The 21933-nt window shown below is 48.3% G+C and overlaps 1 protein-coding gene across 1 annotated transcript; it reads left to right on the top strand.

Moving 5' to 3' along the window:
- Positions 1–1564: 1564 nt before the first annotated feature.
- Positions 1565–7745, top strand: HSPB2 (heat shock protein family B (small) member 2). Its single transcript, XM_056860237.1, has 2 exons — positions 1565–1686; positions 7303–7745. The coding sequence occupies exons 1-2, from the start codon at positions 1593–1595 to the stop codon at positions 7743–7745; spliced, it is 537 nt and encodes a 178-aa protein (XP_056716215.1). The 5' UTR covers positions 1565–1592.
- Positions 7746–21933: the final 14188 nt, after the last annotated feature.

Below are 21933 nucleotides of genomic sequence, written 5' to 3'. Positions count from 1 at the left end.
GTGGAGCAATTCCTTTCATTCCAATGGGGGGTTGCCCAGAAAGGACAGAGCAGAAACCCCATGGTTTTAATAGAAGACTTCTGTGTTTTCATGTTGGGAAGCAAATCTCCCCGTGTTATGGAAGGGCCCTTGATCTCCCTTGAGCCATCCTCTGACAGCCAGTACCAAGGAGGGGTGTGGCTCAGTGGTAGAGCCTCTGCTTGGCATGAAGAAGGTCCCAGGTTCAGTCCCTGGCATCTCAGGTTAAAAGGACCAGGCAAAAGGTGATGGGAGAGACCCTGGAGCGATACTGCTTGTCTAAGTGGACAATACTGACCTTGATGGACTGATGGTGTGAGTCAGTATAAGGTGGCTTCATGTGTCCATGCAAAGACATACGGAGAGGATCCCTGAGGGGTGGGGGGTGGGTGGAGGTACAGGGGCCCCCTCAGCCCTGTAGCTTCAGATCCTGGCACAGAAGCGCTATGAGAGCCCAGCCCGGGCCAGCTGCCTTCTCTGGTTTCTTCTTCTGTCCACAGGACAGACAGGCTGTCTGTGCACCTGCTGCCCTGAAAGGGGTTCTCCTGTTTCATGCCAGGAGAATCTTTTTTGCAAACATTAATAACTTTCTAATACATTTAGTTGCACAGGGAAAAGCGAGGCTCTCTCCTTACAGTCCGTTTCCCTCTTCTGCTCTGCAAAGCATGAGAAGTGCTCGATTGTCCTCGTTGCTGCTGCCGCAGCAGGCCTGTGCAGTCGACTGCTGTTTGCCCATTTTATAAAGGGAAACTGAGGCCTGGGCCATCCAGGTCAGGGCAGAAATGAACAGAAGTGCTTTTCCATAGCAACCCTGGACTTCCTTGGTGGTCTCCTATCCACGTACTAGCCAGGACTGACCCCGCTTAGCTTCTGACAAGTTCAGGCTAGCCTAGGCCAGCCAGGTCAGGGCAGAAATGAAACAGAGAATACTAGAGGTGGAAAATGCTGTAAAGTCTTATGGTGACCTGGTAAGATTTTCAAGGCAAGAGAGGACAGAGGTGGTTTGCCATTGCCTGCCTCTGCAGAACAACCCTGAACTTCATCGGTGGTCCCCCATCCAAGTACTAACCAGGACCAACCCTGCTTAGCTTTCAAGATCTGACAAGACTGGGTTAGTCTGGGCCATCCAGGTCAGGATTCTGATGGCCGGAGCAGTCCTGAAGAGTCACTGGGGGGGGACGAGGAGTTGTGGGTGAGCAGGCAGGGAGAGGCAGACGCTCACTGCCTGCCATCGGATTCTCATGCCTGCATTTGAGTTCATTGTCCAGTTGTCCCAGCCGGCCTGGGAGAACGGCATTTCCCCGTCATTTCTAACAGCTGCAACGACATTGTCACCGGCTGCCTCCTGCCGCCTTCCAGCAGTGAAAAAGATGCCTCTTGTGGAATGCGGCAAGGAGCTTTGGGCCCTCACCAAGGCCTCGGCGTTCCATGGCCCGTCTGTCTATTTCGGTCCATTTTTCATCACCTACTCCTCCCTGTGGAATTCACTCGATGAAAACATTGCAAATCTGGCCGTGGCTTTTGCAGAGAGAGCGAACGGGGTACGCCAAAAGGTCTGTTCCCCAGCAAAGAGCATGGCTGAGCGCACCGTGCCTCATGCTTACCCCATGAGTGCAGAGTATGAGTTTGCCAACCCCAGCAAGATCTATGATCAGAACTTTGGAGAAGGTAAGAGGGAGGAGAGGGAGGGGGGGAGAGGGAGGGAGGCTGAACACGTTTCTCTTTTTATGCCCATGCTTGAGGCAAACACATCCTTATGGTTTCAAGGATAGCCTGTCGATTCTGCTGAATTATTGATTTACTTTATTTACATCCAGCCTTTCTCCCCAACAGGGACACAAAGCGGCTTATATCATTCTCCTCTCCTCGACTTTATCCTCACAACCACCCTGTGAGGTAGGTTAGGCGGAGAGGGTGTGACTGGCCGAAGGCCACCCAGCAAGCTTCCGTGTCAGAGTGGGGATTCGAACCCAAGTTTCCGAGATCCAAATCCAACTTTTTAACCACTACAGTCCTGGGTAATCCATTTTCATTTTAAAAAACCCAGAAAGGATACACTATCCCAAGGGATAGTTTCAGGTGGGTAGTTGTGTTGGTCTACAGGAGAAGAGCATGATTCAAATCCAGTAGCACCTTTGACCAACAAGATTTCCAGGCCGTAAGCTTTCAGAGTCAGGCAGGTATCTGATGAAGGGAGTTCCAACTCTGGAAAACTTCTATATTGGAAATCTAGTTGGTCTTTAAGGTGCTTTAAGGTGCTGCTAGACTCGATAATTGCCCAGGAGATGTTCACAGGCTTAATGCTTCCCTTGTGTTTTCTATGGGGAAGCGTGCGTAGCAGCCTTCGAGCAGTGCCTGCCAGCTATTTACGGGCCGCTGTCTCGATCACAGAAGGACAAGCCGGCTTCTGAGTCCTTCAGAACTTCATCAGGCTGAATGTTAAGCAAAACAAGGGAAGGAAGATGGGGGGCAATAAGGAGATACTGCTGAGTATGGTAAAGTCCACGCTTTGTACCAGCTTAAGGGGGAGTGAAGGTGGTGTTATGCAGACTGTGCTCCGTGCAAAATAATGTCACGTGGCACAAAAGACTGCAAGCATCATGGCTTCCGAGTATACTTGTCCAAAGCTTCTACATCTTCCCAAAAATGTTATTCTTAAGTGTGCTGTAGATTCCTGTAGCGCGATTTGTCTTGCACTCGGCACTGCATGGTGGAGCAGTATTGTGGAGCCAAACTCTTCTCAAGCCCTTTTTCTACTGGTGTGAGAATTAGGGTTGCAAACCTCCAGGTACTAGCTGGAGATCTCCTGCTATTACAACTGATCTCCAGCCGATAGAGATCAGTTCCCCTGGAGAAAATGGCCACTTTGGCAATTGGACTCTATGGCATTGACGTTCTTCCCCTCCCCAAACCCCGCCCTCCTCAGGCTTTGCCCCAAAAACCTCCCATCGGTGGCAAAGAGGGACCTGGCAACCCTAGTGAGAATCCACACCTATAGTTTCCCCACAGTTCTGCATGGCTAAAGACCCTGCTCGCCTTACATATTCTGTTTATTCATTTTCTCTTCAATCGCCTATCCTGCACCGACTGAAAAGTCATGAAGGTGATAGTTTGGTTAAAGATACACTAGAAAAAATCAACAGACCTACAATCCGTTCCAAAATAGCAGCTGCGCCATGTGGAACGGCGCCTTAGTGTTCATGTGCGTGTATGAACTGGAGACCCAGTCTGGCAGTGGAACTAACCCCTGGGAGACCCCAGGTTTAAATCCCCACTCTGCCTTTTAGAGTTATTCCCTCTACTAGGTCATTTTTGCATGGTAATTAGCAGTGCGTTCCAGGCTGAATTGCCCCGCATATTTTTTTTTGAATTTTGCATGCTGAACCGTCATTTCGGAAGTGACTGCGAAGCCGGCACTTACCTACTTCGCATTACCAAAGAGCCCATTTAACCTGATTTTTGGTGTTTGCCGAGAAGAATCACCCTCAAGGAACAATGCAAAACAACAGAGGTGTGTTAGCTATGCATATGCTAATGGATATGCAATCAGGAACAAAGGAGCAGGTGAGTGGGGGGAGCGGAACTTATTTTGCTTCGGGACCATGAAAAGGCATTTTTAAAGTCACATTTTAAAAAAGCTTTGAGCGAGCATCAAAACTGACCATGCAAAAATGGCCCTAGACTAATGACCTACCTTGCAGAGTGGTTGTGGAGATTAAATGGGTGAGCCACACTACTACCAGTGGGGGAATAAGATCCTCCTCTGTTTTCCCCTATGGATCCAGGATAGTTTTAGGATGTGGTTGTCAAGAAGCGGCTTTAGGAAAATGCTGCCACCACGAGGCTTTTTGCCAGCCCCGTTAAGCAGTGAAAAGCTGAGCTGGTGGGTTGCACCCAAAGCCCCGGCGGGCTTGCAGTGGCTGTGAGGGGGGAAAGAATGTGGAAGGCAGCAGGAAGCCATTCAGCTCACCTAAATCCCCATTGGGACAGGGGGAAAAGGGGAAAGTCCTCCCTCCCCCAAAGAAAAGCAAGGGGGGATAAAGGGCTTTCGTTCTTCATGCCAGTCTGCTGGCAATGGTTGCCTGGCAGCTGCCATGTGCTTTTGGGCCTAGTGAAATGGCCAAGGCTGGGGCACCGCAGCCAATGCCAGGACTGGTGGCCAAGGGTGGCAGCAGTAACAGTGGCGGCAGGGGAAAGAGGAAGGGGAAAGCCCTGAATGAGGGGCACAGATAGCCCTGCCTCTCCCCCATCTTGGAGTACTCCAGTCTGTGCCTTGTTCACACAGGAAGGAGAATGAGGCAGTGATGAAGTGACAGAGCCCTAAGCGAGTAGAATGGACTGCACCAATTCAGACTGTGAGTTGGGGGCGAGGGTCCAGCACAGAATGTTCCTTGGCACAGAAAACTCCCTGCACTTTCGACAACTAACACAGCAGGGGGGAAAGGCTCTCCCTCCTCTCATTGCTTGCTGAGGTGCTTTTCTATCTGCAGGGACTTTTTAACATAGGAGAGCAATCGAACATGTGAGTTGAGAGGCAGCGTAGTGTAGTGGTTTGAGTGTCCAACTAGGATCTGGGAGACTCAAGGTGGAATCCCCATTCCGCCATGGGAGCTTGCTGGGTGACCTTGGGCCAGTCACACACAGCCTAAACTATCTCACAGGGTGGTTGTGAGGATAAATGGAGGATCCCCATTGGGGTGAAAGACGGGATGTAAATGAAGTAAATAAAATAAATAAATAAATAAATAAATAAATGTGAATCTCCATGATCCTCCATCCATTCGCAGTCTGAAGAAGCACTGCTGCTCACATTCCACTGAACCAGAACTTCGTCTAGAATGAGCATGCCTCCCTAGATGTGTAACCTTGTTCTAAGCTGTTTTTGTACACCCTCAAACAACTGGAGGCAGACGATACTTTTTTAGGGTTAATTCCCTCTATTGTTTCTGGTGAAACAGGTTTTACAGGGTAGTTTCACAGCATAAAATCTCTAAAAGGCCTGCATGCCAGATGATACAACGGTGGTATAAGCATATCATATTATGCGTAATGAACAGCGTCTTCATACTGCCTTGGACTCTCTGGGGAAAATACCATCCTTGTTTCCTTGCATTTGATGTTTTCATTTCTGCATGATTGCTTAAGACCAAAGGTGGCTGTAGTGGGGAAATGTACAAATGTTTTGATCAGAGTGCCACACAGAATAAGTGTCCCCCAAAAAACCTGTGGAGAAATGCCCTCCACCCTAGAATGCACCCCAGTATTTCAACCACTGGGACTTCACTCTGTGAGCTGGAACCAGTTGCAAACTAGGAGCTGTCATAAAGGAGGGAGTTGAAGGAAGGAGCCATCAAAATCCAGGCACAAAGCTCTTTAGTGCTTCCGGATGCTAATGGCTCTGGCTGAAGCAGGCCACTGCATCTCATGGGACAGAGAAGGAAGCAGCCCGATTGCTAGGATGTATTCTCTTTCTTTGTCCAGCAGGAAGATCCGAATGACTGGGCTGGGGGTGGGGAGACTCTCCCAAGGGGACATTATACATTTTCTGGATGCAGAGAAGAAGCTCTCTTCCACAGCTTCTGATCCGGGAGCCATATGACATGCAGGATTAAGCTTTTGCATAGGGACTCCATCTTGTTCATGTAGCAAGAGGCAATGGGGAGAATCAGAAGAACAAAAGTAATACTGTACTTTAATGACTGCAACTTCAAATACGACTACACTGTCCTGTGTAAACATAATTGAAGATAAGTACCAGCTATAGGGAAAGGGGTCTGCATGTTTGCACTTTTTCTTTGTACCCTTGCTCAGCCTGAATGCTTGAACAGACCATGTGTATACTTTTTATTGGTTTATTAAGTGCTTATATTTTTAATGCTATAAGCCTGAACTCTGGAAAACACACCATGCCTATTCAGTCCTGCTATCTGAAGTGCGGTAACAGGGAGAGGCAGTGGATAAACTTGCCTTTGTGTGTGTTAAGTGTCGTCAAGTTGCTTCTGACTCATGATGACCCTATAAATCAATGTCCTCCAAAACGTCCTATCTTTAACAGCCTTGCTCAGAACTTGCAACTTGAGGACCGTGGCTTTCTTTATTGAGTCAATCCATTTCTTGTTGGGTCTTCCTCTTTTCCTGCTGCCCTAAACTTTTCCTAGCATGATTGTCTTTTCCAGTGACTCTTGTCTTCTCATAATGTGACCAAAGTACAATTGCTTGAAATGGAACCGTTGCAATAGATTGCTCCTGTGGCAACGCATGTACAGAATGCTAGATGTGCAACTCCGTTGAGCGGGAGGTACTCTCAGTGTCTCTGGTGGCAGCAGTCGATATCCAGATTATTGTAGGTACTCTCCAGGGGTAAAGGGAAAGGGTGGCATCACCAAGCAGGATAGCCACCCAGTTCTCCAACCTCCTGGGGACCAAACCAAAAGAATGGGGTGTGTGTGTGCTTGAGAACCCATTCACAAACCAAAACTGGAATGGGGGAAAAGGAGGACATCCAGATGGTCACAAGGACATTCAGGACAGAAGTCCCAAAGCAACCTCAAATAAATGGTGTTTGCGGCAAAATACCACACTTCATTGTGCAAAATTCCATCTTTGTTTTCTGGCCCGAGGATGTTTACGGTGCAATTGTGTAAAATGCATTTAAGAAACAAAATGATCTGATAACACATTTTTTTCAAAGTCAATCCTAACTGCCATTCTAAGGAGAACACCTGAAAGTGACATGTCCTTAAGAGAGATAGACAATGTGCAATTTAATACAGAGAGGCTTACTTTGATGGGACAGAGTGGTGCAAAATTTCCTACTGGCAATTTGCACTCAAAATTGTATCCCCTCAATTGCTTTTCAACCCTTGTAAAGGAGTACCCCTATGCTTTAAGCCATTTTTCTGTTCAAAATCCCCCCAGCTCCATTTGGAAGAGAAGATATGAGTTCACGCCAGAGATGGAAAAGCAAACATGTTAATTTTAATGCAGTCCAATTACAATTTCTTGCAGCTTTTAAAAAATAAGAGGATAGATTCCACTTAGAATCTTTCTTTTATGCACATCTGCTATATTACATCTACTTAGCCCTAACCCTTAACGTACCTGAGGAGACTAAGACCAGGCTGTTGTTGGCTTGTCCCATTGCGACCTCTGAGTGAGACACAGCTAAATAAGAAAAGCGCCACCAAGCAGATTCATCCATTTGGTACTGACCCTAACAGGCCCTTCAAATTAGACCTTTTTTGGAGATAAGGTATGATAACATTTCTTCCCATCTATTTTCAGGCATTTCCCCTGGAGACATTCTAGCTCCCACACTGTACCATGGCTATTACATACGGCCTCGGATTAACAAGCAGTTAGACCGAGGGGTCTCCGAGGTCAACCTCAACGAGCACAAATTCCAGGTATTCCTTGACGTCTGCCATTTCACACCCAACGAGATCACCGTCCGCACAGTGGACAACCTCCTGGAGGTGACGGCTCAACACCCACAGAAAGCCGACCGACATGGCTTCATCACCCGAGAGTTCACCAGGACCTACATCCTCCCGTTGGATGCTGACCCTTTGTTGGTCAAAGCCACAGTGACCCACGACGGCATCCTGAGCATAGAGGCTCCGCGGACAGGGAAAGAAAGGAGAGCCAAGGTTATGGATGTGAAGATAACATGCCAAGAAGAGCCAGCAGGGCAAGAAGGGAATTCTGAGGAGAAATCTCAGTCCTGAAGTACCTAAAGCCAGGATGGGGTGGGTTGGTGACATCTCTGTGTGACCACCAAGAGGACAACATTTGTTTGGCTTAGTAGACCCAAAGGATACAACTAATATATGTGGGATGGCTTCCCCTCGAGGAATTCAGGGAACTGTAGTTTGTTGAGAGGCTGAGAATCCTCTGTTGGATAGCCACACCCTACTCATTGAACTACATTTCCCAGGACTCTCTGGGAAGAGGGATTGGCTACTAATGTGACTAGGATTGCCAACAGCTCTTGTCCCTTTGTGTGTGTAAAGTGCCGTCAAGTTGCAGCTGACTTATGGCAACCCAGTAGGTTTCCAAGGCAAGAGACTAACAGAGGTGGTTTTGCCACTGCCTTCCTCCACCTATCAACCCTGGACTTCCTGGGTGGTCTCCCATCCAAATACTAACCAGGGCTGACCCTGCTTAGCTTCTGAGATCTGACGAGATCAGCCTAGCCAGGGCCATCCAGCCTTCAACAGGGGCTTCATGTGCAGCAAGGGGGCAGCTGACGCTTTTCTTGACATGATGGTAAATGACATCATTTGGTAAATAAGGTCCCCTTAAGCCCCTATTAAAAGGACAGGGTCTTTTTTTCTCCAGTCAGTTGGCAACCCTAGTGTGGTTATACCTGTATGACCTCAACTGTGTTTTTAAGGTAGTGCAGCTTCCTTGTCCTGTCATTAAGGTTGCCAACTCTGGTGTGGGAAATTCCTGGAGATTTGGGGATTGCCTACTCAGGATGGCAGGGTTTGGTGGGAAGAAGGACTTCAGTGGGGGTATAATGCCATAGAGTTTGCCCTCCGAAGAAGCCATTTCTTCCAGGGGAATTGATCTCTGTGGTCTGAAGATCGGTGGTAATTCCAGGAGAACTCCAGGCCTCATATGGAGGTTGGCAGCCCTTATATCACCCTGCCTACATCTCCTCGATGTTCGAAAGCATTTCATTTGATATGGGAGGGGCAGTGGCTCAGTGGTAGAGCATCTGTTTTGCATGCAGAAGGTCCTGGGTTCAATCCCAGCCATCTCCAGTTAAACTGGGACCAGGCAGGTAGGTGATGGGAGAGACCTCTGCCTGAGATCCTGGGGAGCTGCTGCCGGTCTGAGTAGACAATACTGACTTTGATGGACCGAGGGTTTGATTCAGTATAAGGCAGCTCCATGTGTGTTCATGTGGGGCTGTTTTGGCAACGGTCATCCCATTCGGACTGCCTGCAGCTACAAACTAACAAGCATCCTTTTCCTTGTTTCTTCTACTTTTCACTCAGTTATGCCTCCAGTGTTACTGTTCTTCCTGGAGTGGGGTATCAAAAGGCCTGCAGAAGAAGTGTCCTGTTCCTTTATTAGAAGCTTAATAGGAAGTTGTTTACCAGATGATGTCATTGACTGCCATGCCATGAAAAGCCCATTCCCACACATTCACAGTGTACTTTAGGATTGCGCTGTGAGTCTCTGTTAAGGGGAAAGGATATTTTTCTCCAGGCCTGTTGGCAACCTAAAGTGAAGGTGTTCATTCATGTATAAATTAAATGTGATTTAAGGGGGGGGGGGGTTCGAAGTAAGGAATCAGTTTTAAAGCCTGCTGATAAAAACCCTTAAAAGGGGAGGAAGGAAAATAAATAAAAGTAGCTAAGATCAAATGCTTATTTCATTTAAAGCTTTGCAGATCAAATCCACAGAGAACGTACATCCTCTAACTTACATAATATTTTAAATATGAGCCTTTCCCCCATCCTCCTGTTGGGAAGGTGATCAACTTTGATATTTTTCCCCTTTTTGAATTGTTACATTTAATGTTTTGATTATATACATTTATTAAAAAGTACAACAGGCAACACAGTAGAAATAAAGCATGGCAGAAATTATGTGCTTGTGTGCACAAATGTTTGTGCTGAACACAATCCCTGCTTAAACCCATTAGGCTACCTGTTGTTGTATCTGCAGCGCCGTGGAGGTCGTAGGGTTTGCCACTTCCAGGTTGGGAAATTCCCGGAGATTTTGAGGGTGGAGCCTGGAGATTTTGGGGGTGGAGCCTGGGGTGGGCGGGTTTGGGGAGGGGAGGGACCTAAACAGGGTATAATGCCATAAAGCAATGATGGCGAACCTTTTAGAGACCGAGTGACCAAACTGCAACCCCAAACCCACTTATTTATCGCAAAGTGCCAACACAGCTAGAAGTCCACATGGGGCTAGGGGTTGCCAGGTCCCTCTTTGCCACCTGCCGGAGGTTTTTGGGGCAGAGCCTGAGGAGGGTGGGGTTTGGAGAGGGACTTCAATGCCATAGAGTCCAATTGCCAAAGCGGCCATTTTCTTCAAGTTAAATTGAAATAGCAGATCTCGGTTGGCAACCCTGCATGGGCGGCTGAGTGGAGGAAGGAAAGCAGCTGGAGCATAGCCCCCAGCCCTTCAGTTTGGTTCTTTTTCCAACTGTTATCTTCATACGAATTTAAAAAGACTGTTATGCGGGGGGGGGGGCTGATGGTGGGGACAGCCCTTTGCACATGCTCAGAGGCACCTTCGGTTGCATGAACAAGCAGAGTGGCAACCCGAGCTAAGCAAAGGGCTCGGCTCCAGCACAAACGCCAGGCGGGCCCCCGTTCGGCCCTCATCGCCAATCCCCCATGCTGCAGAAACCAACCACCCTGCCGCAGACGGCTGCCCAGGCGTCCCACTCCCGGTCCAGCCCCGTCCCGGCTCCACCTCTTCCGGTCCTCGGCAGAAGGCTCGTCGTTGTCTTCACTTCCAGAGCATGCAGCCAGCGACTGCGGAGAAGGTGCTGGGAAGGAGCCCAGTGCTTCTCAGAGGAGCTGGGAAGGCACCGCTGGTCCCCAGCCTCCTCAGCCGGGGGAACGAACTCAGGCAAACTCTGTGCTGGGGCGATGGCGTGCGTGCCCACAGAGAGGGCTCTGAGTGCCACCTTTGGCACCTGTGCCATAGGTTCGCCACCACTGCCATAAAGTCCACCCTCCAAAGCAGCCATTTTCTCCAGGGGAACTGGTCTCTGTAGCCTGGAGTTCATTTGTAATTGTAAAACTGCAGCCTGTAATTGCAACAAAAACAATAATTTCTCTCCTGAATTGGTGGTTAATAAAACATTTTGGTGTTAGCAAGTGTTTGCTGATTCTGATCTCCATTTTTTCTCATCCTGTGTATGGCTGCCAGCACCAGGTTGGGAAATACCTGGAGATTTTGGGGGTGGAGCCTGAGGAGGGCGGGTTTGGGGAGAGAGGGACTTCAATACCTTAGAGTCCAATTGCCAAAGCAGCCGTTTTCTCCGGGTGAACTGACCTCTGTCCCCTGGAGATCAGTTGTAATAGCAGGAGATCTCCAGCTACCACCTGGAGGTTGGCAATCCTACACCATCTGGAGGTTGGCAACCCTATGTGTGGCTCTGATGGATTTTAGTCTGAACTAGTTGGCTGTTGGACGGGGGTGGGGGTCGCATCCTCTAGTCAATGCCCGGACCCCTCCTCATCACAGAGACTAATCGTGCCCCAGACACCCTCCTCTCCGTCTTATCTCAGACTCGTCCTTCCTTACCCCGCAAGAGAGGGCCCCGTTTCTGGCCCCGTGCACAGCGGGCCATCGCCTCTCCAGACTTTTGCCTGCTAAGCACAAAGCCCACAGTATTTGCATTGCTAAGCCTGGGTGCAGGGACCCAGACTCTCTTTTGTGCCCACAGACACGTTATGAAAAGGGAATGCGGACTGGCAGCCAAGAACGACCTGGCACCAGTCATGTTTTCGGTGCCTTTCTCTTTCCCCAGTGGAGCTAAAAACAAGCAGACCCAGCCCATGATCAGGGACAAGCTGGAAGAAGCGGCCTCCTTACAAACATGGAGCTTGTTTGGTTTTTCTGTAGGGGCAAAGAAAACTCATAGAACTGTTTGAAATGCAAACAGATTCCGGCTGTCTTCACATGAGCAAAGGCAAATTGCCTGGGAAATGGCTCGGCTGCAGCCTTTGGGTTACTCAGCAGCAACAAAGGGGTGGAAAAACATTGAAACATTGCTTTGGTGAGGGAGCCTGTGGCTTAGGAGCTTGTTTTGCATGCAGCAGGTCCAGAGGGCAATCCCCAGCATTTCCAGTTAAAAGGAGGTGATGTGAAAGACCTCCCCCTGGGACCACCATAGACCAATAGTCCCAGTCAATATAGGGTTGCCAGGTCCCTCTTCACCACCGGTGGGAGGTTTTTGAGGCAGAGACTGAGGAGGGCAGGGGTTTGGGGAGGGGAGGGCAATGCCATAGTCCACCAGGTGAACTGATCTCTGTCAGCTGGAGATCAGTTGTAATAGCAGGAGATCTTCAGCCAGTACCTGGAGATTGGCAACCCTAAGTCAATATAACTTCAGGAGGTGTTCACACACACTGCCAATAAAGAAGGCAATTAGAAACGAGTTTACATTGGACAAACAGGCCAGTCCCTGCGACAAAGAATAAATGGACATAAGTCTGACATCAGAAACCACAACATTCAGAAACCAGTGGGGGAACATTTTACCCTTCCAGGACATTCAGCTGCTGATTTAAGAGTAGCAGTTCTCTTACAAGGGGATCTCAAAAGGAGATTAGAAAGAGAGACTACTAAATCTCCACTAATAATGAAGCTCATGACAATGCATTCTCCTGGACTGAATGGAGAGCTGGGATTCCTGACTCATTATCAATGGTGATTTCTCCATGCACACTACCCCTCTGCATATCACACCTAATCCAATCATGCCTGTTAATGTCATTTACTTGCTTTTGACATCTGCATTGCCATTGTGCGTCTAATTCACTCTTCTCTACTTAAGGACAGATGGACTCCCATTGTAGCTGAATCTGAAGTGAGCTGTGGCTCACGAAAGGTCATACCCTGCCAGAAATGTTGTTAGTCTTTAAGGACTCTTGTTCTTTTCTTCTGAAATGACTTTGTTATTGTTTGGACAAATTTTAAGAGTCTGGACAAATGTTAAGAGTCTGAAGAGAGAGAGGGAAAGAGAGAGAGAGAGAGACCGAAAATTGTACTTGTATCGAGTGGGAGAGCCAATCCAAATGCCTTATTGATTCATAAAGCAATTTTTTTCCCTTGGAGAAAGACTGGTGTTCAAAATGCATTAGGGGTTCAAAGAGACCGGTATGTCTACCCAACTGGTTTCCTGTTGCTGGTTTTACTGGCGCTTTGCCCCTGCAGTACACTCTGGTGTACAGGAGCATACGCTCGTTTTATGGCCAGAGGCGCTGTGCCTCTCCTAGCTGTGGGGAAAGGAGGAGTCCGTCGCTTCCCAGCACAGACGGGCCTTGAGGTCTGGTGCTCCTCCTCTCCTGGGCTGGAGAGCACCGCTTCCCAAATTAACCCCCAAACTCCAACGGGGCTCACGGCCAGCGCATCCCCCTAGCAATGTCCCAGCTCTCCTTGATCTGCTCCAGGGCGCACACATCGGTGGCCGGGTCTGGGAGCAAATAATGGATCGTTAAAGGCAGAACCCAAGACAGTGCTAGCCAGCCGTGCAACCGCCTACCTGCACCTGTGCAGCATATCTTGCATATCTTGCCTTCTGCCACAAAGGAGGAAGAAGCAGCAGCAGCGATTCCAAACTCCCGCCTGCTGGGGATCTGAGCGGATGCAGGCTCAGGAACACAATCTGGGGGGAAAGGTGGCTAGTCCAGTACGAACTAACAACTGACTGCAGAAAATTATCCCCTGTGTGGAACATTAGGGCCAGCCCCTGTGCATGATGTTCAGACATCCTACCTGTCACATTTCATCATGCAGTAGAAAAGAGCAAGAGTCCAGCAGCCCCTTCAAGACTAACAATTTTTCCGGCAAGGTATGAGCTCTGACTCACAAATGCTCACACCTTGCCAGAAATTTTGTCTTGAAGGTGCTACTGGACTCTTGCTCTTTTCTACAGCTGCAGACAGACTGACATAGCTGCCCATCATGATTTTATACTGCCTCTCTCTTCCAAAAAGATCGGGGCAAGGTACGTGCTCCTGCACCCCTCTCCATTTGACCCTCACACCCAACTTGTAAGTAGGGTTGCCAGGTCCCTCTTTGTAACTGGCGGGAGGTTTCTTGGGCAGAGCCTGAGGAGGGTGGGGTTTGTGGAGGGGAGGGACTTCAATGCCATAGAGTCCAATGGCCAAAGTGGCCATTTTCTCCAGGTACCCTGATCTCTATCAGCTGGAGATCAGTTGTAATAACAGGAGATCTCCAGCTAGTACCTGGAGGTTGGCAACCCTGCTTGTAAAGCAGGTTAGGATGCCAGAGGGCATCCAAGGGTACCCTGTGGTTGAGTGGAGATTTCGACCCAGGTGTTTCCCAATCCCAGAGCAGTGCTTGAATTGCTGCACCTTCCAAGCTCCTGAAGAGGAGGAAGCAAAACGAGAATAAGCAAAACATGCCAACTATGGACAAACCTCTGTTCCCAGTTGGAGAGGCTTTGGCCTGCAAGAGCTCTGCATGTTTGGAAAGCAAAGCCCGATTTGCCCAGGCGCATCCATCTAATTTCTTGTCCACAAGTACGTGCCTGCGTGTACGAATTGTTATGTATTTTATCTTACCCATGAATATTCATGGGTAAGATAAGATGACTTATGTGTCATAAAGGATAATTACTTCATTTCTGATGATAGCTACACTAAGTCCCATGTAACCTGTTGTAAATAAGTTATATGTAATTATTGTGCGATATTTGTACTAGTTACACTTCTGTTTGTTGTTGAATTTCAAGGTTACAGTCCAAAGAAGGATAACAAAATAGGATACTAGCCAGCAAACCTGTCACTGTTGTAGTTTTATGTTGTATTGTCAACACTTTTGCTTTTTGCGTTTGCTCATTATTTGTATACTGTAATACATGCTTTGAAATTTAATCGAACCTTTGTTGTTACTACTATTTTGTAAAACTTCGGAGTAGCTACAAGTGATTAAATAAATGCCTTGTAACCTCTGGTGCGGTGCACATTTTTTCTCTCGTCTCCTATCAGAGGTTTCTCCCCCTTCTTTTCTTCTTCGCCCGCAAGCGTGCCAAGTTTGTCGCCCTTTTCAGTTCTTGGAGAGAGAGAGCTGACCGTCCCAGGCACGGCGTGCCAAGTCGGCTCGGAGACACTGGGGCATCTCCATGCTAATTCGAGCTGCCACTCCAGTGCCAGGGCAGCCGGGGGTGGGTGGGTGGGTGGGGGGAGAGAGAAACAGCCACCGCCTCGGGAAGTCTGTCCAGTAGATGGCACACACCGCCTTCCCTTCCTTGATGGAGGGAAACCTGACACTTCCAGACACTCCCTTGGATTGGAGCTGAACAGGGAACCAGGAAATGCGGGCTCCCTGCGCGCCAGTGAAGCTGCCGTCTCCAGAAGGAGAAGGTTTCTGCTCCGGGGACCGACATCATGGGCAACCAGTGCTGCTGCAGAAGAGGCTGGTGAGTAACGGAGCGAGAGGCTGGCAGGGGGGAACCTTGGGCAGCCAAGGAGTGGGCAGCCTGGATGCCAACTTTGGCCAGCTGTTGGTGGCTGAAGGAGGGGGGAGGAATGCGTTTCCCCCTCTGGAGTCCCAGCAGCTGGGCAGGCTCCCCTTGCTGGTCCCAGGACCTTGCTGGTCTCCGAGAGGCTGGCTCTCCTCCACCCCCCTGGTCTGGTCGCCTGGCATAGGGCAGGAACCACCTACATCTGCATCTCGTGGGGAGGGAGCAAAGGGTGGGGGTTGTGCCGGTTTGACCCGGGATGCTGAGGCAGCAGGAAGGGCTGAAGACACAGCAAGCTCCCCACCCCCCGCCGCCCTGTTCATTGGCAAGCAAGCAGCAAATCTACTGCCAGGGCTTTCAGGGCGACAGTGCTCAGTGCTGGTGCTATGGGTGCCAACCTCCAGGCAGGGCCTGGATAGCTCTCTGAATTACAATGTATCTTCAGACAACAGAGATCAGTTTCCCTATTCTCTCCAGGACCAGAGGAGCATGCCTGTTACATTAGATGCTTTGGAGCACAGGCAGGACAATGCTGCTGCAGTCGTCTTGTTTGTGGGCTTCCTTGAGGCACCTGGTTGGCCACTGTGGGAACAGACTGCTGGACTTGATGGACCTTGGTCTGATCCAGAAGGGCCTTTCTTATGTTCTTATGGGGTTGGGGCTAGCCATGGCTACTAGTCCAAATGGCTACTAGTCATGATGCATACCTACTCTCTATAGGATCAGAGGAGCATGCTTAGGTGCTTTGGAACACAGGCAGGATGGTGCTGCTGCAGTCGTCTTTTTTGTGGGCTTGGCCGCTGTGTGAACAGACTGCTGGACTTGATGGGCCTGGGTCTGATCCAGCAGGGCCTTTCTTATGTTCATATGTATCTCCAGACAACAGAGCTCAGTTCCCCTGGAGAAAATGGCTGCTCTGGAGGGTGGACTCTGTGGTGTTATACCCGGCTGAGGTCTCTCCCCTCCCCAAACCCTGCCTTCCCCCAAGCTCTGCCTCCAAATCTCCAGGAATTTCCCAACCTGGAGTTGGCGACCCTAAGTCCAGCACCTTTTTTCAAGGCTCAGCCAAGAAAGGGGGAGTAGACCCTCAGAAACAGACTGGTGGGGATCTGCAGACGGAGGGGGAATTGGGGAGTGGGTGGAAATGGGCGCAACCTTACATACCGGCGCCTCTTTTTTTTAACAATAAAGCATTGTCTGGAACAGAGATCTTCTTCTCTTCTGGGTCTGCCCCGAAGAAGTGCAAGGTTTCAGAAGGCAGAGCTGAATCGGGGCCCGGCCCCAGAATCTGTTTCGGTGCCAAGGTTCTACTTTCAAGCATGCAGATGTCTAGCTTAGAGAGACAGAGTGCCTCTGAACATGCACAAAGCGCTTTACCTGCATGATAGAGAAGCACTATTAGTGCATACATATCCAACAACAGGAATAGGCTAGAGCAGCATGGGCTTTGAGGGGCAGGCTGGAGTCCCAGGGCTTCCAGAAAGCAGACGCTCACGGAAGGCCTGAACAAATAGCTGACTGGCTCTCTGTCGCTCATGCTGGAATCGTACCTCGATGTAGGCTAGCCAAGGTAGTTTTCACCAGATCCTGCTCCTACGACTACAACTATGGCGATGGAAAGTGCCGTCCAGTTGCAGCCAACGTATGGCAACCCTGCATGGTTTTTGAAGGCAACAGACAAGCAGAGGTGGTTTGCCATCGCCTGCCTCTGCATAGCAACTCTGGACTTCCTGGGTGGTCACCCCTCCAAGTATTGTCCAGGGCCAACCCTACTTAGCTTCCGAGATCTGGCCAGATTGGGCTAGCCTGGGCCATCCAGGTCAAAGTACCTTTAACTATAGCTCCCCCCACCCAAAACATTAGCAGGTGATTGCTAGTTTCTACACCAGGCCCTTGTTTGAAAAGCCCAGGCCAGAACAGGGTTTTTGTCCTCATCGGTTTGATCAGAAGCCACCCAGTTTCACCTTCTTTAGGATGTCTGAGCAAAAAAAAATAGACAGATTTTTAAAAGGACATTATTATGCTCCTCTTGCAGAACAGCGGTTTGCCTGAGGTCACAGAGTGAACTCATAGCATAGCGAAGGCTGGAACCTGGGAGTTTCCCTTTTGTCGTTCAGCCAGCAGCGCTCCGGCGTAGGAATGTGAGCTGTCCTCTCCACCTCTGAGATCCTAAAAATATAAATGGGATGCTAAAGCTCTTCTGGCTGCATCGGCTGCTCCTTCTGCCTAGAGCTGGCATCTCACCCTCTCCTCTTCTGGCCTGAATCGACACTCCCTAAATGGGAGGAAGTGGGGGGGGGGGAATGGGTTAGTGGGGAATCACCTTGAGCTCAGGTTCCAGTTTTGTCCGCTTCCCATTTAATAGAAGAAGTAGTAGAAGGCGTCTTCATTTTAATGGTGGGCAGAGAGCGCCCCTTGCTCACCAGCGTTTGTGTGTCTGTATCCAGTTGCAGAATGAGAGGTGTATGGTTTTGCTGTTGTGGTGTGATGACAGTGGATTGTTCTTCAGAGAGAAATGGCATCATCTAGTGGAGACGAAAAGAGTGCTTTTGATTTGCTGGCATACGGCTTGGGGCTGGAAAGTGCTGTCAAGTGGCTAGGGTTGCCAACTCCGGTTTTCCACATACCTGGAGATTTGGGGGGCGGAACCTGAGGAGGGCAGGGTTTGGAGAGGGGAGGGACTTCCATGCCATACAGTCCAATTAGCCAAAGCGGCCGTTTTCTCCAGGGGAATTGATCTCTATCGGCTGGAGATCAGTTGTAATAGCAGGAGATGTCCAGCCACCACCTGGAAGTTGGCACCCCAACAAGTGGCAGCCGACCTCTGGCCACCCTGTACTGCAGGGGATCTCCAGGTTTAATCAAGCTGGTTGTAAGAATGGACTCAGAGATATCTTGAAACTTAGATATATAGTTTACATGTTTTTCCCCGATGCCCATCTTATAGTGGATTGAGGGTTGAGCTTCTTTATCCTATAATAACTGAATTCATAGAAAGTTCAGAGTGGGTATGGCTGGAAAAGTTATTAATTGGCGAAAATCCCACAATCTTGAAACAAGTGGGCAAATTTTGTGCTTGTGTGGTAAAAGCACGGAGCAAGAAAGGGGTTGCTGGAAAGGATAAGGAATTGTAATAAGTATAGAAATACTCCTCCGAGTTTCACACTGTTATATTTGGCTTAATTAGTATTTTATCTGTATTTTATCTTTTTTTGTTAGCGATTCTTGAAATGCAAGGTTTTAGGTTTTGGAAATGTAGCATAGAAATGTGATATGATGTTTCCTGGTCTATGACTGCAATCAATTAATTATTATTAAATATATATAGTTTTAATATGAAAACAATATTCATAAACAAACAACAGCATCTGTGCAAATGGGAGAGAGGCGGTGAAGACCCGGGGGTCATCACTGGAGTCTCTCTCAGCTCATTGGTAGGCAACTTAGCATTATGTAGACCTATGCAAACAACATTTCATTGTTACAAAACCTCGGAGCTAAACCAGAACTTGTCGAAGGCTTTCACGGTCAGAGTTCATTGGTTCTTGTAGGTTATCTGGGCTGTGTGACCGTGGTCTTGGTATTTTCTTTCCTGACGTATCGCCAGCAGCTGTGGCAGCCTTCTTCAGAGGAGTAACACTGAAGGACAGTGTCCTCTGAAGATGCCTGCCACAGCTGCTGGCGAAACGTCAGGAAAGAAAATACCAAGACCACGGTCACACAGCCCGGATAACCTACAAGAACCAATAAACCAGAACTATTCATATTTTCCCCCAGTGGCACAATTCTGCTTGACCAGAGGCAGAAATGTCAAGTTGACCACTGGACAGTGCTATTACTGTAGAGAGGGAAAGTTCACTTCTTCACAACTGTATCCAGCTGTTGCTTATTCACACCAGGATGTCGTTACAGAACTAATAAGTGTTATAAGGTTCTTGAGTGTATTGATGCTTCTACTTTGGTTCATGCACAGCATTCTGGGTATGGCTAGGCTTCAGTGTCATCCCCAAACATTCCCAACTCACTTAGAGGAGGGCAGGGAGCTGTTCCTGTTGGCAGCAAAGGATAGGACTCGCAATGATGGGCTTAAATTGCAGGTGGCTGGACATTAGGATTGGCTGGACATTAGGATTTTTTTTTTTTTACAGTGAGAGTAATTCAGCAGTGGAATCAGCTGCGTAGGGAGGTGGTGAGCTCCCCCTCACTGGCAGTCTTCAAGCAGCGGCTGGACAAACACTTGTCAGGGATGCTTTAGACTTAGGGTTGCCAACCTCCAGGTACTAGCTAGAGATCTCCTGCTATTTCGTCTGATCTCCAGCTGACAGAGATCAGTTCCCCTGGAGAAATGGGTCGCTTTGGCCATTGGACTCTGGCATCAAAGTCCTTCCCCTCCCCAAACCCCGCCCTCCTCAGGCTCTGCCCCAAAAACCTCCCGCTGGTGGTGAAGAGGGACATGGCAACCCTATTTAGGCTGATCCTGCATTGAGCAGGGAGTTGGACTAGATGGCCTGTATGGCCCCTTCCAACTCTATGATTCTAAGTGAGCTATGACTCACGAAAGCTCATACTGAAATAAATGTTATTCGTCTTTAAGGTGCCCTGGGACTTTTCTTTCACTGCAGTACTGCCACCCCTTTGCATCCATGTGCGCAAAGTTTCTTGAACATTTTCAAGCACTGTCTAAAGCACTGGTTCCCAACCAGGGGTCCGCAGACCCCCAGGGGTCCACGAGAACTAAATTAAGGTCCGTGAAACAAAGTTATAAGCCCATAATAAATTAATATTTTCAATTAAAAGTTCTCTATTATAAAAATATGTTCAAATATTATTCTAAGTTTAATGTTTAACTAACAGTTATGATTAAAGTTTATTTTCAAATTCTCTGAATTTTTATTTTGAACCTTGGGGTCCCTGCACCGAACAAAAAAGTCCTAGAGGTCCCTGGTCAAAAAAAGTTTGGGAACCACTGGTCTAAAGGGATTGAGTTGCCTAGCAAATCCAGCAGAGAAAATGGGAGGAAGCTGTTGTCGGACTGAATGCATGTTTTGGTCAGCTACTTTCATTCCACTTATAGACAAAAAAGGGAATTCAAATGCTGATTCCTTCCTTGTTACGCCTTCAGCTTTCCCTTCTCCTTTGGGGCAGGCCTTCCTCTCAGTTAGCAGTTCAGAAACTGAGCACAAAGAGGTTTTGATCAGAAAAGGCACAGCTTGCAACCTCTTTGCAAAATCTCTCCCATGAGCCCCGCGCTCTGCTCATGCTAAGACGTAAGAAGGCCAAGGAAGACACAAGCTGGCAGAGGTTTGCCCCCGCCCCCACGCACCTGCCCACACAGAATTACCTACAAGCATTCAAGGGTGGCTCAGAAAGGCAAGGATCAGACTGCAGGAAGTTCTCCAACCAGAACCTGCAGATTTCAATCAGTCTTTCTGCTGCGATTGTTGGCCGTTCTGGAGGCTTCAACCCAGGCCTTCGGCTGACGTTGGCAACAGAGGCTGTGTTCTTTCTGAGATCAGCTGGCTGGCAGCTGAATGTAGGGCCTTTTCAGGGATAGCCCCTTGCTTGTGGCATGTCTTCCCGCAAGCAATCTCTCTGGTGCTGGAACTTGCCAAGTTTGGGTGTGTGTGTGTGAAAATATTATCAGTCGCCCAGGCTTTTTGCTGAGCTGTGCTTGTGTCTGTGCCATTTCCTACTGCTAGCCAGAGGCATCTTTTTTTACAGGATAGCTCAGGAGCGGATTGGGAAGTGAAAATGGGCCTGGAGCTAGGCTTGCCAACCTCCAGGTACTTAAGCAAACAACTCAATCTACTGTAAAAGAAATTGGGACCAAACAACACAGTAGCAGGCTAAAGAAGTAAACAACAAGCAATAGAATGCACACAGTCAGAGACTGTAGGTATATTGTAACTTAGAAGAGACTGAAGTCACAAACCAGGCTAAGTAACGTGGGTTACAAAGCAACAAGGAAACAACGAACCGTTGTACAAAGACAAGAAAAGCAAACAGTCAACAATGCTAATTTTTAACAAAAAATAGTTCGTGTGATAAGCTTGGCTTGTTTCTGGTCAATTTCATTTTCTTTTTCAGGCGGAGGAGATGGTAACGCGGCTCCGGACGTTCTCCAGCGTTTTCGCTACAGAAGTAGCTTCATCAGCCTGATTTTAAACATGAATATAATATAATACAATGGCAACCTCAATAAAGAACTACAAAACATGTTATATCATAAAATACATATTCTTACCACAAAGGCTTTATAATTCAATTCCTAGGACAAATATAGAGCTCCCTTGTACGGGCTGCTATGTTAAAGCTTCATGTGTTGAAAGATTGTGAAAGTATCTAGCTCAAATAGAAACAGCTGCAAGGTGGCGGAGAATTCTTAAAGGGATAGTTAAATGAAACAAGATAAATCAAATTCAGTATTCAACCCGTTTGGGGCAAGGGTATTAAAAAGGAAAATGAAGCGCATTTCATACTGTAGGAGAATTTTTGAACGTTACTGATGTTATATGGGTGGTCCTTGTAAACCCAAAGACAAAGAAGCGTAAATCATTTTCAGAATGTTTTTTCTCAATGAAATGACTTGTCAGGGGCGCTTCAAAATTTCATGCCCTGATGTGGGAACTATGTTCACCTATGCGTAGACGAATTTGTCTCACTGTACTGCCAATGTAGAGTAAAGAACAGCCACATGAAATTCCGTAGACGACCCGGCTAGTACTGCAGTT

This window comes from Euleptes europaea, chromosome 14 (assembly GCF_029931775.1).
Source record: "Euleptes europaea isolate rEulEur1 chromosome 14, rEulEur1.hap1, whole genome shotgun sequence".
Taxonomy (NCBI): domain Eukaryota; kingdom Metazoa; phylum Chordata; class Lepidosauria; order Squamata; family Sphaerodactylidae; genus Euleptes; species Euleptes europaea.
This window is presented reverse-complemented; position numbering and strand designations above follow the sequence as displayed.

Coding starts and splice junctions, on each gene's coding strand:
- HSPB2 (XM_056860237.1), top strand. CDS start 1,593: ATGGCTGAGCGCACCGTGCCTCATGCTTACCCCATGAGTGCAGAGTAT. Junction 1,687..7,302: donor TGATCAGAACTTTGGAGAAG/GTAAGAGGGAGG, acceptor ATCTATTTTCAG/GCATTTCCCCTGGAGACATT.